Raw genomic sequence first — 17,558 nt, 5'->3', positions numbered from 1 at the left:
TGGAATTTTCATCACGCTAAAAATGGTAGTCCCACTCAGCAAAAACATTTCACTTAAAAAAAAAAATTTTTTTTAATTTTTACAGTCCCTCTTGCTTACAAGCTGCACACCTTACAACCATGCTACCAAGACTGTTGGGAAACAGTAAGAATACCTATTATAATCAATGTATATTTTACGACTTGGAATTACTTTTAACTTATGACTATTTTAGTTCACCAGATATATTCCAGGGTAGCTTCACTATCATAAAGTTTCATTTGGAACACCAATTAGTTTGGTACGCACCCCAATATTGCTACACGTGCATCTTTTTGAGATTTCCGATACTTCTGCGCAAACGCAGCAATGTTGTCCCACATTTCCGTTCCATTTTCATGAAATTGCTCCTACCAAATGCAGTATACCGAGAGCTGAGATGTTTACACGTAAAAAAAGAAAATAGAAACTTAATTTTTGTTACATAAATGTTTTACTTAAAACTACAATCCAGCGTGGAATTAGCAAGTCATGCTGGGACTGCTAGTGAGGGGAAGAAGTAGCAAACTGCAGCCATGCAGGAGGAATCTGGCACACTATTTCATTGCTTTTTTTTTTTTTTTTACTGTTTTTAATACAGGACATAGCAAGGCAAACAAATGGATAGTTCACAAAGAAGACACAATTTATGCTAAAAAATTAAAAAATATCTTACCAGTGCCTGAATATAATTAAATTCATTAACTAAATGCTTTCTTTTCAAATACATTATTTCACATACTTGTATTTTTAAAATGTATTTAATGTATTTCTATGTTAACAAACACACTTAAGTCTGTGCATATGTCCTTGCTTAAGCCATTTTGCTTAACTATGCAAGTCGGAAAAGAAAACTTATAAAACTGTTCCACAGAAAATTTAAACTTGTAAGAAAATGTGGTACATAGATTCAGTCTACAATAAATTGTCTGAAACACCACCTCACATAGAAACACACAGCTACAAAATGCAAGATAAACATCTTAAAAATGACAATGTGCTTCAATTCCTTATTTACAAATTCCACACATACATAAAATTTTTTTTTGCAGGATTTGTTTTAAGTCATGTTTGGTGACTTGACTACCAAAATCTTACTCCAAAACTTAATTCCTGCACACTGATAATACATTTGTATACAATCACTATATATTCCTAAATTATACATTACTTCTTACTAAATGCACAAAAGTTTAGTTCGTACTTTTATTTTTTCAAACGTAAGTTGGAGGAATCATTAAAGTGGTATCTTGGACATGCACAACATGAGTTCCCACCAAATGCCACATACCTATTATTGTAAAATATATTTACCAGAAAAACTATTTAATACCTAGTTTGTAAATAAAATGGCATGTTTCTCAACCCCACAACGCTACTGTTCTCTGCACGTCATTAAGGTCATGACTGATTCTCAAACGTAAAACTGAGGGAGGCGTGAGATCCACCTCAGCAACTCACGTAATACTTCTCAATCTCTTGGCCAGACACGGAAACAAGCGGTCTAGGAAACTGTACTGCGATCACGAACGATAGGAAGGAGTCTTAGGTATTCACGACAGCCAAGAAATCATGCTCATTGGGCAAGGTAAGGCTTAAATTGGTTTGTTCTCAACCTTTGGCACGACTCATTTCATGAAGCACGGAGTCTTCACACAGCTCGGAGTCTACCGTAATCTTAGGGGTCATGTTCCCAGTGCAAAACTGCATGACATACAACCCACTACTTTTTATAACCAGAGACAATATTATATGGTTTTATTTTTTATTCATAGAGAGCGCACCATTTGCAACAAATGTGACACTTACTTGTTCAATGATACTTACTTCACCAAAACAGTGACATTATGACTGATACATGATGCACTTTTAAGCATGTCAAACTATTGGAAACAACACAAATAAATCAACAAGTATACAGTAGAATCCCGCCGATGCGACCCCCCTCTGATGCGTCCATTTCGTTTATACGACCGTTTTTTGAGAAACCGTGAAAAATTTGAGCAGAGAAAGTCGAAAATTTGAGTAAAATCGGCTGAAAAACAAGTCTGTTACACTTTGTTGGGCGCTGTGTGTTCACGTTTATCTTGGCGGGAGCTGTACTGTAAGCAGGCAGGCATACAAAAGACGGCTAAAAATAGATACCACCCCTCTAGACTGTCCACGCGGCAGTGTCTAGCCAAGCTCGGCGCCACCGCCGCCGTTTCCTCATGCTCGGCCGGGAGCGTGTGACAGCGATACCAGGAACTCTTACGTTCCCATAACTCGCTATGTGGTTGCCAATATAAATATTGCGACCCCGTCACTTTGTTCGAATCATTGGAAACGACGGCGGGGCGCGAAGTGTGCGATTTTAAGATTAAGGGTGGCTCACGGTCCAGAAAGAAGTAAAATAGCTGTCGCTTGTTGCTTGGCTCTATTTTCAATAGTGTAGATGTCAGGCGGGGGGAGGTCACCCTTTCCCCTCAGTTAGTTGGCTAACTGATGCATGAAAGTGTCGTGATGTTATCTTACCTGCCCGGCGGCTTGACGTCATACGTGACGTGACGCTTACCTCTCCTAACCCTGCTAATTATTCAAGGCTCATCCCTCCCAGAGCCACAAACCATGTAAAACCCCCCCCCCCCCCCTCCTTAACAACTAACATTTCAACACATTCCCTCCCTTATTTCAACCTTCTGCGTGAGAAACTGTCAGCATCCTCCTCCCCTCCCACACCGCGTGCGACAAAAGCCAGGTTGTATAGTCCATTCTCGGTAAAATAAATATTTTTATGGGCTTATACGACTGTCCTTCGCAGTTAATAAATACTTTATAAGTTTAAGTTATTATGATACAATTTGTTTATTACTCACACAACAGTTTCTGCTGAAAAATCACTAATACCTTGAATTTTATTGAATAGAAAAATTTAGCAGGGCCGTAAATATATTTATTTTACTGCATAGTTACTTTTCCATCTGCATTTGAACGTGTTTTTTTTTTTTAGTCTTTTTTTTACGCTGCGAAGGGACGTGGAAAAGATAATTGCTTGAGCTGTCAAAATAAACATCGCTGACGGCAGGGCATCCTGTCAGTTGGTCGCTGTGATTATCTACTCCAAAAACATGTCACAGCATTTCGGGATAGCATTATTCTTATATCTTTCGTTTATAGCCGAATGTTTTCTACCTGATCCACATAAGTTCCTTCGCCACGTTTTGAACGAAAATAACAACCAGCCGGCCAGCATAGCCGAACTAGCGTGACGCGAATTTATTTAGCGCCAGAATTTTATGTATTTGGATTTATTTTTTTTTTTTTTTTTGGGGGGGGGGGGGGGGGGGGAGGGGTAAAAATTGGCCCGAATTGCGACCATTCCGTTTATAAGTCCGTTTTTCCGGGAACGTGAGGGGTCGCATCAGCGGAATTCTACTGTATGTGCATTTGAAAATGTACAAACACCGTTAAGTAAAAATCAGTTACTAATAACAGTTGCAATTTATAAAAAAAATTTAGTACATACATTTTGGTACTACCCCCATGCTAAATAACTTACATTCAATGATTTTAATATATTAAAAGATTACGTTTTTGTAAGCAGAGTAATTTTGATTAAATATGCTGATTAATTTTTTTTTTCCTTCATTACGTTGTTTTATGGTCTATTAACTTACTTTCCGGTGTTGTAATATGTATTGACATGCTTTTCTGTGTTTTTTCGGTTTCATCGCAATTGACCATATAATCTTGTCCCTATTTAAAGAGACCGGAAAAATTCGCGAGTTCATTTCGCGATAGGCTAAAATACAAATACGTAGTTATACCTCAGTGCTGCCTCTGCTATTGGCTCACAACTCACCTGGATGACTCTGGGCCAATGAGAAACACCCAACCAAAGCTTTATCGAATCACAGGCTGCTACGTTGGGACGTCTCACATGACAGCAGCCAATGAGTGGGTGACATTTGACAGAGTGTACGTAGAACTATTATGGAGTTCATCCTACCGGCCATTGAACCTGCAAATTTTTCCGGACCCTACCCATTTATAACAAATGCACCTACAAAAAAATTATTGAAAATAATAAATAAAATTTAAACTGTACATAAAATAATTCACACACTTGTATACATATTTCACTATTTGTGTAATAGTTTACCCTTTAAAATTGTTATATGTATATTACAAGCATAAAATATGTAGAAGTTAACACATAAAATTAATGATTTTAGAATTACAGGCATGCTCATAAAAATAAGAACATAATATTTATTTTCAACATGATTAAATAATTTTATAAACAATATTGTACTCTGTAACAAGAGATGGCAAAAATGCACTCACATTGCTGACAACTAACATGCTTTCCCTGCATATAGCATCTTACCAAGAAACAACACAGACATAATAAATACATACAATTGTTCTCCAAAAAGTTGTGGCAGAACACAGTGAACACATTCAAATAAGATTTTTAAAAAAATCAGCATAAAACTACATACAATCTACTCCAACTATAATCTTCACTTTAAACAATTGTGATTTGACCAATCTTCCATATAAACGTACATACACACATGACTTCACTTCCACTCAATGTGCAATGAGCTTCATGAATAACACGTGAAAATACTCTTGGTTTCATTGAGTTTTGCGTAACCTATTCCAGTTTTATACGCCCTACTACAAGTACCAATATTATATTCACAAACTATTTTTAAAAAAATATATCATTCTATTCAACAGCAAATAATTGTGATGTCCCTCCCCTGAAATTAAACCAATTCTCCAAAACTGCTGCCCACAACTGGAAAAAGTCATTCAGTGAAAGATCTTTACCCAGATTGTCCGAGACCACACCAATGTTGGATTAGATTAGCAACGTTGCTGGATTTAAACTGTGATATATTTTAACTAGTGATGGGTCAAATTCCAATTTTATTGATTCAAATTCTCGAATTTGAATCCCAAAGAGTACTTTGAATATATCCATTGAATCCAAAAAAAATTAAATAATGTACAAGAAATTAAAAATAATAATTATGGTGTTGGAAGATTTAACCCAGATTTAACCCATTAAATGTTTTATTCATGAACTACTCTTTCAAAATTCGTACATGTTCAAGTACAATATCTTGGGGAAAGATAACAGGATAGGTATTAAGAAGAAGAAAAAAACCGACCTAGTAAAATTTGGAGGTTATCAGTGTTGGTATTATTTATTTTATTTCCTCTAATTTTTTTTATCTTTTCCTTTGGATTTAAAATTCTTCAATAATAAGGATCTGATGGTATTTGAGGATTTGGTTGACCCAAACCCATCCCTAACAGGAAAACCAAATGTGAAAAGTAACCAGTTAGAAAACAGGAAAGACTATGCTGAAATGAAGCGAAAGTAACAATAAACTTTGAGCAAAATAAAAATGCCAACAGCCGGAACACACCTGGGAAAATTATGACGCAAGCGGCTGGATTGGTTGGTGTCTTACTACAGAACATGGCGCAGTACAGATTAATTTTAATCTATTTCACTTCTTTATGTAATCTCTGTATGGTTTGCAAGTTGTACGGATATCTAAAAACTAATTGTAATTTTTGTACAGCATGACTTGTCCAATATCTTTGTACTTTTTGTGCTGACAATAAAATATCTACTGGATGGAATATGCTAAACATACAAAAAAGTTTAAGATAGAAAAAAACTTCTGAACTGGAATATGATACCCATAATCTTAGCGTACCTCAACATTTACAAATTAATGCTGACATAAAACAGAGTTAAGTATACACAACAAAAGATTTGGACAAAGATTTCACAAGGCCTGTAATAATGGTATTTTTTTCCAGCAGTTTTCGAGTTCAAATCTGTGCTGCCAGTGGTGACAAAATGTTTTCCAGCCTAAGATTAACAATTAACAGGCAGAAACATTATTATTGCACAAAATAGTAAATAATAAAACATCCAAGTTGTTTGCATACGTAAGTAAATTTAATGGAGCGTTGCTTCCCAAGCAATATATTTTTATTTTAAAACATATTTTTCCCCACGATTCACTGTGTTAAAGCTACAACTTTGTGCAATTAAGTGTGTCACATCACTTACAAGTGTACGAATATTTTTTTTCTTAAAAAAAAAATCTGTGCTGCCAGTGGCGGAAGAATGTGAAAATTATACATTAATCATTAATTATAAATTAATATACTAAAATTATTTCGTGACTAAATATCTGAGATCAAAAACATAAAAAAACTTCTCATTTACACAGTCAGCTAAACTACCAAACAATCAACACTTCCTGTACAGTTCCGATAATGGATCACCGCACCACACGTTTATAACGCACGAATGTCGAGTGGCTATGTGAACCAATCTGCAATGCATCGTACTGAACTGTTTCCGCTTTACGACATCCCACTTTCGTAGACCTTCGCAGGTCGAGGTGGAACGAGCAGAATTCGTAGGTTTCTTCACAAACCGATGCAGAAACACGTCAGCGAGACCATTTTTTTTTTCTCTCTCGGCTTCGGGAGTTTAAGCCACGTGCCATCGCACGGTCGACAGGACGTCAGCTTGGAGTCCCCTTGACGGACGTGAGCACGTTGACTGGGGAACAGCGAGGGAGAGGCCCGGGCTTCAGGGGTCGGCAGGCCCCGCGGGGAACAGGGCGCCGGTCCCGTTGGAGCCGAAGGGCGGGCGGACGAAGTAGGGCCGGTAGGGCGGGCGGCCCGGCCTGGCCCTGGCCGTGTGGTTGCGCTGCCGCAGGTGGGCGGGGATGTCAGTCTCCCGCACCTGCAGCACCTGGGTGTTGGTCACCTCGCAGTCGATCTGCATCATCGTGAAGTGCTCCGCCGACGAGCCTGCAAGCAGCCCGCGGCGGCCTCCTTGCACGGGACGTTCGCAGATCCAGGGAGGGGCCTGACCCGGCCGAGGCTGGGTCTCGTCAAGGCAAACACGCTAGAACAATAGCGGACCCAGTTGCTTTTGGAGGGGGGCATGAGCCCCTTAGCCGCCCCCCCCCCCCTTCTGGATCCGCTACTGTTCACGTGTGCTTCAGGGACTTAACGTCATCACAGCAGCTCGACACTCACAACATACTGCAGATATCTGTGTTTCAGGGCAACTTAATATCAGCCATTTGTCCTGACACTATAAAATTTTAATAAAATATTATTTTTCATTTATTTTTTTAAAAAATAATTGAAGGAATACATAATCTCACATAAATTCAACACCCTTACCATAAAAATACTCTATCATAATAGGCAACAATACTGATAATGACTCGGTCTCAAAAGAGTTGCTTCAAAATAATATATATATATATATTTTTTTTGTGAAAATAGGCAAGAACTAGCAAAAGTACTCAACATCTTCAGCAAAAAACTATCAAATCATAAACATTACTTAACAATTTAACAGAATTTTGGCAAAAAAATAAGCATCAAAATGTTTAGAGAAAAAAATACCGAGTAATAATTTTTTTTTTAAATGCTCATTTGTATTTACTTTTGCCAGTAGGAGCCAAACTTGTATTAGGTAACTTCATTATAAAAGGTTATACTATGTAACAAGAACTCTATATTACAATTATTAAATATTAATTTTATGATGAGCAAAACGAGGTTGAAAATCTCTATAGTATATACTGATAAAACTATATAGCTACCAATATTTTAAAGCCAATATTTTACTGGCATGATATCATTAAAAGATGAATCGAAAGACTGATATAGTGATATGTGGAAAAATGTTGCCATCCTCATGAACAAAGTATGTTACTCAGTAAATCAATACATTATACATTTAACACTAACAAGTAACATCCCTTACTTTCATTCACATTTTTTAACTTTAATAAATAAGATTTGATACTATTTTGGTTTAGGTATTTTGAAAAATGTATATTATAAAAACACCTTGCTTGAGACAGGGAGAGAGGGAGGACGGTCTAAATATGTAAATAAAATAATGAGTGACTTAGATTAACTCTTGGCACACTACACATTTCTAAATCAATAAAATTCAAATGTGGGTGAAAAAATTAAAATCAATTCACATACCAGCAACGTGTAAATAGGGGGTTGGGGGTAAGGAAGAATGGGGGGATATATTCCCTCCCCCAAACATAAAAATAAATATATCATTCCCAACAACAAATGGAAAAAAATGATAAAGCAAACAGCAGGCAAAGTGGTTCTACACCTCCCCAACCAATTGAAATTCTTTGTACACTCCCGCGTGCCAGTAAAATATTTACCACTATATGTTTTTGGAACCCTCTGTTTGCTAAAAACCCAACCGAAAATAATTTTTTCTTACCATTGAGAGCGAGCTCAGGCAACACAAACGACATTTTCGGCCTGACAGTCTTGTTGTGCGCCAGCGCGGGCAGCAAGAGGTGGTCGCCGGAGAAAGTGACGAGGTAAAAGGTGTCGTCACGGCGGTGGATCCTCTCGAAGAAGGGCACGTAGTTGTACTGGTGAGGCCTCAGTCCGTACAGCTCCACCTCGTTGGTCAGGACCGGCGGCTTCCGGACACTGCGGCCAACACAACACCTTCACTGAAGCAGGACCATCAGTGGCGTAGCTGAGGTGACTGGCACCCCTGGCCAGACTTGAAAATGGCTTAATTGGATTAAAACAGCAACCGCAAGACCGTCGCAGTACCCCCCTCCTGCTCCGGCGCCCCTCGCAGGGCGCCATCCCTGCCACCCGCCTGCTACGCCACTGAGAACTACACACTGTTACCGTCAAATTTAAAGTAGCAGATGAATGGTGATATACGCGTTTCATTGGAATTTAAATTGAAGTCAAAACAAATAACAAAATTACACAAATGATCATTAAACCACGGGACAAAACAAAACGATACAGACATCCAACTCAACATAAAGCTTATCGGTAGAGACGGGAAAAAATGGTGTAACGATTATTTCGTGAATTTTCGCGAAATTATGCGAATATTGTGGTGAACAACAACAAAATGCGTAAAATGGCCTTTCTCGCGAAAAACTACAAAAATTGGTTATGTACATTACCCTGGTAGATCGTTTCGTGAGTGAACAAATTAAAAAAAAAAAAACTATGTAAGCTGACAAACGATGTATGCAAAATTGCCAATAATTTATGTTAAGTAAATAATACAACGTTGGGCATACTAAGAACATAAAAATAATATTTTGTTCCGGCAATTGAAATGTAAATACGGCGGCCATCATGGCTTCAGTCAAGATTATGGCCAGTGAAGCGGTATATAGCCAGACTGCTTGACAATTATGTTGCTAGCAATGCTCCAGTGAGAACGTGTTCTAAACTACCAAAAACGTTACGTAAATAACGAGACTGAATTTTTTAAAAACAGAGACCCCAGTGAAATTTAGTTAATTAAAATTTTTAAATCGCAGTGGAACGTTTGATTCCAAAAGACACGGATATTGGAATATTAACCATACATTTGCGCAATTGTAACACTTTTCGATATATCGATTTAGTGATCAATCCACTATTTACTGCACGGAATAAAATAGATACGTCAAATTTGTGTTTACGTTCATAAACAATTATTTTTGGTGCTTATAGTGTGTTCTGTGTAGTATTTGTGGAGGTTGTATCATTGTTTTGTTTCCTGGGTCGTTGTGCATGACTCATGCAAACATACACAATACTACCTCATACAGCATGAGGTAGTATTAAGTGTGTTTTTCTTTACTGCGATGCTTCAGGATGTTTGAAGGCAATATGGTTGCCTAACAGTAATGTGGACAGTGAGAGATCATTCTCCCAATACTCACTTGTAGTGAGCGACAGGCGCCGCAATCTTCTGCCAGCAAATGCAGAAATCTTGACAATGGTTAATTTTAATAAATGGTCAATGACTCAATGAGTGAAGTGCAGAACAGTTGTATGGATAATATAGGAGTTCTACGATTTTAATTAATGTATATTATTTTGTTCATTTTAGAGGTTATCGTTATCGTCAATAATTATTATTGTAGTTTATAATTAATGCATAAAGGTATTTTATTGAAAAATAGATATTTTTTGATTTAATTGACTACAGAAATTAATGATGGGAAATATTTAAGTTTTAAAGGCTTTTTTGCGAGTAACCTAGTCATGTATGGGCTTTTTTTTTATAAAACCACAAAACACCGAAATCGTTAATTTTTAAAACGAAATCAACCAAAATATAAAACCATATTTTCCTGTCCCTACTTATCGGTCAAATTTATGTTGCAAAAAAAAAATTAAAATATAGACCCTAAATACCGCTACTCAACAAAGCAACACTGGAAAGAATGAACAAAACTAGAACATACATGCCACAGTGGGTAAGAGCATGGTGATATTTAACCACAGTTATTAATCTACTTTTAGGGGGAAAGAAAAAAAGAAAAAGTAATTGTAATTTTATAAAAATCCCCCAAAAACTTAATACTATAAAAATTTTCACTACCATTTTGAATACAAAAAAAAATATCAAATTTAGAATAAAGTTCGCAATAATTCATACTGTAATTTCCTCTATAATTATATTCCATTTGAAATTTAATTATTAGAAAAAAAATCCTAAGCATATATTGCGAGGTGATTCCACACAAATTTTTATCACAAAACTAACCATACTTACATACCTAGCATCAACTTAAGTATTTAAAACTATTGTTTCATCCATGTCTATGCAAAAGAGAGGAGATTGTAGTCCATAGTCTGAACACCTTAAAACTGGCTTTGTATATTCTTATGAGTTCCACTAACATTAACTTACTAAAGAGTCTAGGCTAGCACTTAGCTGAAAATTTAACTAGTGAATAAAAATGCTATCATGCAGTACTCCAAACATACATTTAAACAGCAAGTTCAAATATTATACATCTAGTGTACAAGTAATGGAAAAAGAAAAAAATTTTTTATTTATTATTATTTTGGTCTAACATCTCGTCACTGAGGTCATTTGAGATAGACAAGACCACACATACACAGTAGGGGATAGAAAAACTAGCATTTATTCCCCCCTCCCCCAAAATTAGCATCTATTATTTCATGAATTCTTATCTATTATTTGGAAATTCACATTTTAAATGCAACTTATTTAAAACTTAACATTACGTTCCATATATTTGCAAACTAAATATTCATTGTATATGCAAATACCTACAAATAACCCTATAGTTCAGTTTTGTACAAACTACTCAATTATTTAATCCTTTTTTAGATATAAACAAAAAAATTAAATCATTATTACTTAAAAAATGGTAGTGCAGATTTGATTAATAGAAAACTACACAAATTAACTGGATTAACTGAGTTGTGTTATATGTATTTTGAAGTTATCTCGTAACACATCTAACTTAGCTGCATCACTGAGACATGGCAATATCACAAAACTTAGTACAGAAAATGATAAACCAGAAAGAAACTCATCACATGGGTCAAGTGGAACATTTGGGGGAACGCCAAGTACCTTTAGTATTGCTGTCGCTTACTTCACACTGTCGATGAAGCAAAATGCAAGAAAGTGCAGCCTGTTTTGTTTTCATCTTACTTATTAGCCAATCACAAACATTTCGTCTGTGAAATGAGACAGTCTATGCTACATTAAGATGCTGGCGTGGTGTTTTTGAGTGTTGAATTAAGTTCTGCTAAGACATAAGGAACAAAAATTTTTTTTAATAAATTATGTAATTAAAGATGCACACGCATCCTAGACAAGCAGCAAAGTATGAATACGAGTGTGTCAGGTCACTGAAAGTCTACAAGACATGGTTGTTTCTAAGTGTAAGATGATACATTTTGAATAACAATTCTGAAATGTGTACCTACTATATGTATGTAGCAGTCATGTACAGTGAAACCTCATTAATACAAACCTGAAGGGGAGTAAAATATTTCAGTTTGTAATAACGAGGTTCATATTAATGAGGTTCTTGAGCCAATAGGTAGAATAAGAACTCGATAAGAAATATTGAATTCCTACATGTCAGAGCACTAAAAATGTGGAATATTATTATTGCAATAGAAGCCAGATATTGACATGCACACTAACAAAATACACTTAGAAGCAATTTTAATAGTTTTAATAAAATATACTATAACAGACTGATAATTAGTATACATATACGTATGTATGTATTCTTATTTAATGTTTCCAAAGTTTTGACAAAAATTATTAACATTTACCGTACAGTTAATTGCTGTTGAGTGTATAGCAATTCTTATGCAAAGTATGCAAGATATATTTACATAGGTTTAAAAAAATCATTAATTTTTTTCTGGACACACTTATCTCTGTAAATATAATTTACAGCAGAACATATCTTCTCAAATCCTGCAATCAAGTCAGTTGGCACATCACTTGCAGCAAGTACATTTTCCAGTGTACGCAAAGCACTGATTGTGTCACTTTTGCTTAGAAGTTTATGCACTACCTCACCATTGTCGTCATCACCATCATTATCCTGACTTGTACCACCCTCACAAAGTGACTGTACAGCATCAGCCCTTGGTGTTTCCTGTAATCCTCGTGAACCATAAAGATCTTCTGCAATTAATCTTGCACTGGTGTACACACTGTCATCAACATGAACAAACTCATTGAAGTCATTATCAACTTGCACATGTTCTTTTAACTCTTGCCAATCCTCTAAAGGTTGATCACAGTCAGGTTCTTCAACAGTTTGCTGGCCAAAACCACTTTTTGCAAAGCAATGCACAATTGTCTTTTGGCTGATGCTGTCCCACGACATGGCTATACTGCGGATAGCATCCAAAACTGACCATCTAGGAAGCTCAGTCTTTCCTTTTTCACACTGCCTGATAAGGTATTTCACCAAGCGCTGTCTGTAGTTTCTTTTCAAGCACTGTATTATACTGTGTCACACTTGTTGTATTTGGTAGCAAGAAGAGTAAGGTAATGTTTTCCAACTTCATACCATGAGCAGTATGTGCAGCACAGTTGTCCAACAATAACAAAATTTTGCGATTTAGAGTCGCCATTTTCCTGTCCAATTTTAACAACCACAACTGGAAAATTTTTGTGGTGACCCAAGCCTTACTGTTTGCCTCGTAATCTACTGGCAGATTTTTTGCTGCAACATCTTTGAAACATCTTGGCTTGGCAGACTTGCCAATAACCAAGGGTCGAAGTTTAGTACTGCCATCTTCATTACAACATAGTAAAACCGTAAGACGAACTTTACTGTGTTTACCGCCATGGCAGTTTTCACCTTTTACGGTTAGAGTTTTATTGGGCAACAGATTGTAAAAAAAGCCCTGTTTCATCCATATTAAACACATCTTGTGGTGCAAATTTACTTACGATGGTCTGTACTGACTGAAGCCAGTCACTCGTTGCTGTTTGGTCGACAGCTGCAGATTCGCCACAAATGGTTTTTGTGGCCAAATTATGCCTATCTTTGAAGCGTTGAAGCCATCCGTTGCTGCAATGGAAATCATCAATTCTGAGTTGCAGTGCCAGCTGATCAGCCTTTTCTTGGATAATAGGCCCGGAAATTGGAACTCTGGCGGCGCGCATCTGATGAAACCACTCCAGCAGTTTGGCCTCTAATTCGGAATGTTTACCGACGCGCATCCTTTTCTTAGTTTGATTACTACCTTTCCTGACCGCTTCTATTTTATCTGCTTGCTTTAGAATTGTACTTAACGTTGATTTTGATATACCAAACTCTTCAGAAAGTTCTGTTTTCGTTTTTTCACCCTGACGAACTGAATTTATTATCTTAATTTTCGTCTTCAATGCAATTTCCTTGCGTTTACGTTTTGCCTCCATTTTTATGTGTGTACGTACAAATTATAAAGTTTAATAAAATTCTCACGAGATAATTCACTTAAACTTTCATTACAACGTACACAAATATTAAACGGGTTAGGCGTAATATATATTTTGATTTTATTGGTCCGGCACAGATTCATGTATACAAAGGAAGTACAAAATCGAACGTAAATACAATCCCACGTGAAGTTCGATATATCGAATATTGCACAAACGCGAGTGATTTCTGAACATATTGAACACACTAACGAGTGATTTTGAAAACATAAGAGTTAAAAACACACTTCGGACACTCAGGCGGGGCCGTATCTTTGTGGTAATCTTTGGTTCATATTAAACAGTAAACACGACTGTTTGTTTATACGGAAGGGAATTGTTATTGTTCGCTATACATAATAACGAGAATTTCGTATTAACCAAACAAATCTTCATTGTGTTTAATGGGCATATTTCACGGGGAAATAGAAATAGGTAATATTAACGAGTAGTTCGTAATAAGCGGGATAATATTAACGAGGTATCACTGCAACATTTTATTAATTTTTTTTGCATATTTTAACTAATTTTATATACATGTGTGTATATATGTGTATGTGTGTGTGTATATATATATATATATATAAATTAGTTAAAATATCATTTTGATGGGAATTAGAAAAAAAGTATCATCTAAAAAGTAAATTAGCAAAGAAAATAGCAGTTTTAACAAGATGCCCCTACTACACAACGGCCAGGACCTATGGGAATGAGCAGGGAACACTCACACGCGCCGCTTCTTCTTGGGCTTGACGCTGCGGGCTGGGGGCCGGGACAGCAGCAGCTCGCCCACGAAGCCGGCGGGCGACTGCGACGGCAGCCAGCCCTCCACCGCCTCCACGTCCAGGCCGATCCACCGCCGCAGCTCGCTGTCCAGCCTGCCACCATCGCACACCACACTGCCAGTGTCGCCACAGCACGCGACTAGCTGCAAGATCATACTGTGAACTGCGATAGAATTGAAATAACGCATGTCACACAGCGCGTAACACCAAAATGCAAGTTATAACATGTAATTAAGTAGAATTCAAACAAAACTTGATTCCAATCATAAAAAATTAATTTAATTTGTTTTATTGTGCATCTCATATTGAATCTTTTTTCAAACCACAAATTTTTGTTAATTTATATAGACTGTTCTTAACGTATCGGTTTTATACCAATTTAACACAAATTATTTTATCGTAAAAATATAGCATTTAAATTTTACCGCTATTTTGGTTGAGAAAGTATTAAAAAAAAACTTTTATAAAAATAAAAACAACACCAAAATCTCGTATTTAAAAAGAAATCGGACTAAAATTATAACCATAAAATCTTGTCTCCATTTATGAGCATTACTTGGGAGGCACAGAAACTGGCATAGTGCTCTCTTAACATATCTTTGGCCAAGTGCCCATTCTTTGTCCTTTTTTTGCATCAGAAACGTTTCACAACAATTTTTTCACGAAGGCGTTGCATTAAAATTCGGCCTTGAAATTTTACTTTCATCGCGCCCAATGAAGTTTCACTTAAAAAAAATAAAACAACAGATGGTATCAATAAACTCTGAGGAAACTAAAAATGCTGGCAGTGCAGTGATGCTGCCTGCCTGCCTGCCAAGGTCAACAGTCGGAATCCAAACATGTACAGAATGTGACGGACAACAGAACGCACTGCACTTGAAGTATACGTCGGTGGTATGGCCGCACCTGATGGACTCCGTCTGGTTTATGGACATGGGGCAAGTCGGGTGGGCCGAGCGATTCGCGACGGTGGAGGAGCTGATATCTGGCAGTCCGCGCTTGTCCACGTCGGCCCACAGCAGCGAGCGGCCGTGCCTCGCGCTCTGGTACGAGGGAGCTCTCGACTGCACGGCAGGCAAGTCGGGGGCGCTGTACAGCAGGTTACTGCAACGCAAACGCCAAGTGCTGGCAACACTCGCGTTCACAGTGGCCATAACTAAGAGGCCCGCCTAGTCAGGGGTGTATCTGTGTCAGTGAGGCAGGATGATGAGTGCTACACTAGCTGGTGCTTGTAGCACGGTGTTGCCTTGGAACTGACATGCAATCTTCTGGTTGTGCATTCAACTATGAAATTTTTAGCAGTAACCATAAGGTAAATAAATTAAAATAAAGGTGCAATGCAAGTCCCTTGAGTGTTTTCGAAATTTAATACCGGGTGTTTCATGCCTAAAAATTACTCAGAAAACACACTTTTTAGCCATTTTCCCACTTAAAAATTACAGTTTAGAACTAAATATGAAAACAGAACTCAGCACATTCTTAAATACTTTTCCTAATCAGGCATCGCTCTGTCGTATTGAGCAGTTTTAAAACCACGTGGTTTCTTCCGAAGCTTGGCACACCATATGTGTGTCCAGGTAGGCGGGGGCCTTAAAGAATTGCACTGTGTCGTACATAAAAAAAAACTTGCAAAATAAAAACTACAAAAATACAGGTCCTCTCAGAGCATTGATGAAGTTTCTCCCTATATTGTGTAAAAAAAACTGTAATTGTTCCTTATTGCTTGTTCCAGTTCATATTAATAAAGTTTTATAATTCATATTTTCATAACCAAATATATTTTGGTTCTGAAACAGTTTCGCATCACAAACAAATTTACCTGCTTACTTTATTTTAATATATTACATTAACATAAATTGGATAAGTTATACAGAACAATTACTCCCAGAAACAATGTTCCTCAAAGTTTTTTTACATATTTTCAAAGTCAAATATATTATGGTGATTCTACAGCTTTGCATCAAAGGAACAACAAATTCCTTTTTTAATATTTTTTTAATACAAATGGATATGCAATAAAAAACAATCACAAAAAAAACTAGTCAATATAAAAATAATTTATATTTTCACCTCTGCACAAAGTTAATTTACTAATAAAGGCAAAATTATATGATGAATAGCGATAAAACTAAATTAACAACAAAATGAAAGACCATACACACATTAACAGCGAAATGAAAGAGAATACCCACAGAAACACCAAAATGAAGCAAATAGTATATGAATAACCTATTTTGTCTATTACAATGAAAAATTCAATTCATAATTTTTAGTATAAAGTTTAATTTAAAAGAACCAAAATAATTATGTACTACACAAAAACATTTATTTAGTTACTATGATAGTTTATTTCAAAGTAAAAAAATTAATAAAAGCTATCTGTTATCTGATACAATACAGAAACAGCTAAAGGCCTACAGAGAAACATCATGAGGAAAAGTATAAGTATAATGCTTTTGGTCTTTTAACATTGCATATTCATATTATTAATAATAATAATAATAATAATAATAATAATAATAATAATAATAATAATAATAGTGACCAAAAACATTTTAATTTGAAATATGTTGGCAACAGAAATAAATTTCACCATGCAATAACATTTTTTCCCCACTGCACAAGTGTTATGCAGGTGTAGTTGTCACATTAATGATAACAAAAACAACATTAATAATAATAATAATAATAATAATAATAATAATAATAATAATAATAGCATTTCTTGTTTTGATACTTTAAAATGTAATGTAGATCACAATTTGAGTAATTTTATATATACATACACAATACTAGTGATACATAATAAAAAAGCTAACAATGAAACTTGTAGAAATATAAAAGTATAAAATCTTGACTAGACATTGCATTTAAAAACGAATGTTAACCTAGAATCTTTAATTTGGTATTTATAACTTTTTCCTGAACTAAAAGTAATTTACCTA

General features: G+C 36.1%; 1 protein-coding gene across 1 annotated transcript in view; it reads right to left on the bottom strand.

The window, feature by feature from the left end:
• Positions 1-587: 587 nt before the first annotated feature.
• Positions 588-17,558, bottom strand: part of LOC134528639 (cyclic AMP-dependent transcription factor ATF-6 alpha) — an 89,487-nt gene continuing 72,516 nt past the window's right edge. Inside the window, exons 11-14 of the mRNA XM_063362437.1 lie at positions 15,520-15,717; positions 14,557-14,706; positions 8,321-8,538; positions 588-6,858 (exon numbers count right to left, since the gene is read on the bottom strand). Of these exons, the coding sequence (XP_063218507.1) occupies positions 6,635-6,858; positions 8,321-8,538; positions 14,557-14,706; positions 15,520-15,717 (790 nt within the window). The 3' untranslated portion in view covers positions 588-6,634. The remainder of the gene's footprint in view (positions 6,859-8,320; positions 8,539-14,556; positions 14,707-15,519; positions 15,718-17,558) is intronic.

The sequence above is a fragment of the Bacillus rossius genome, chromosome 1 (assembly GCF_032445375.1).
Source record: "Bacillus rossius redtenbacheri isolate Brsri chromosome 1, Brsri_v3, whole genome shotgun sequence".
Lineage (NCBI taxonomy): Eukaryota > Metazoa > Arthropoda > Insecta > Phasmatodea > Bacillidae > Bacillus > Bacillus rossius.
This window is presented reverse-complemented; position numbering and strand designations above follow the sequence as displayed.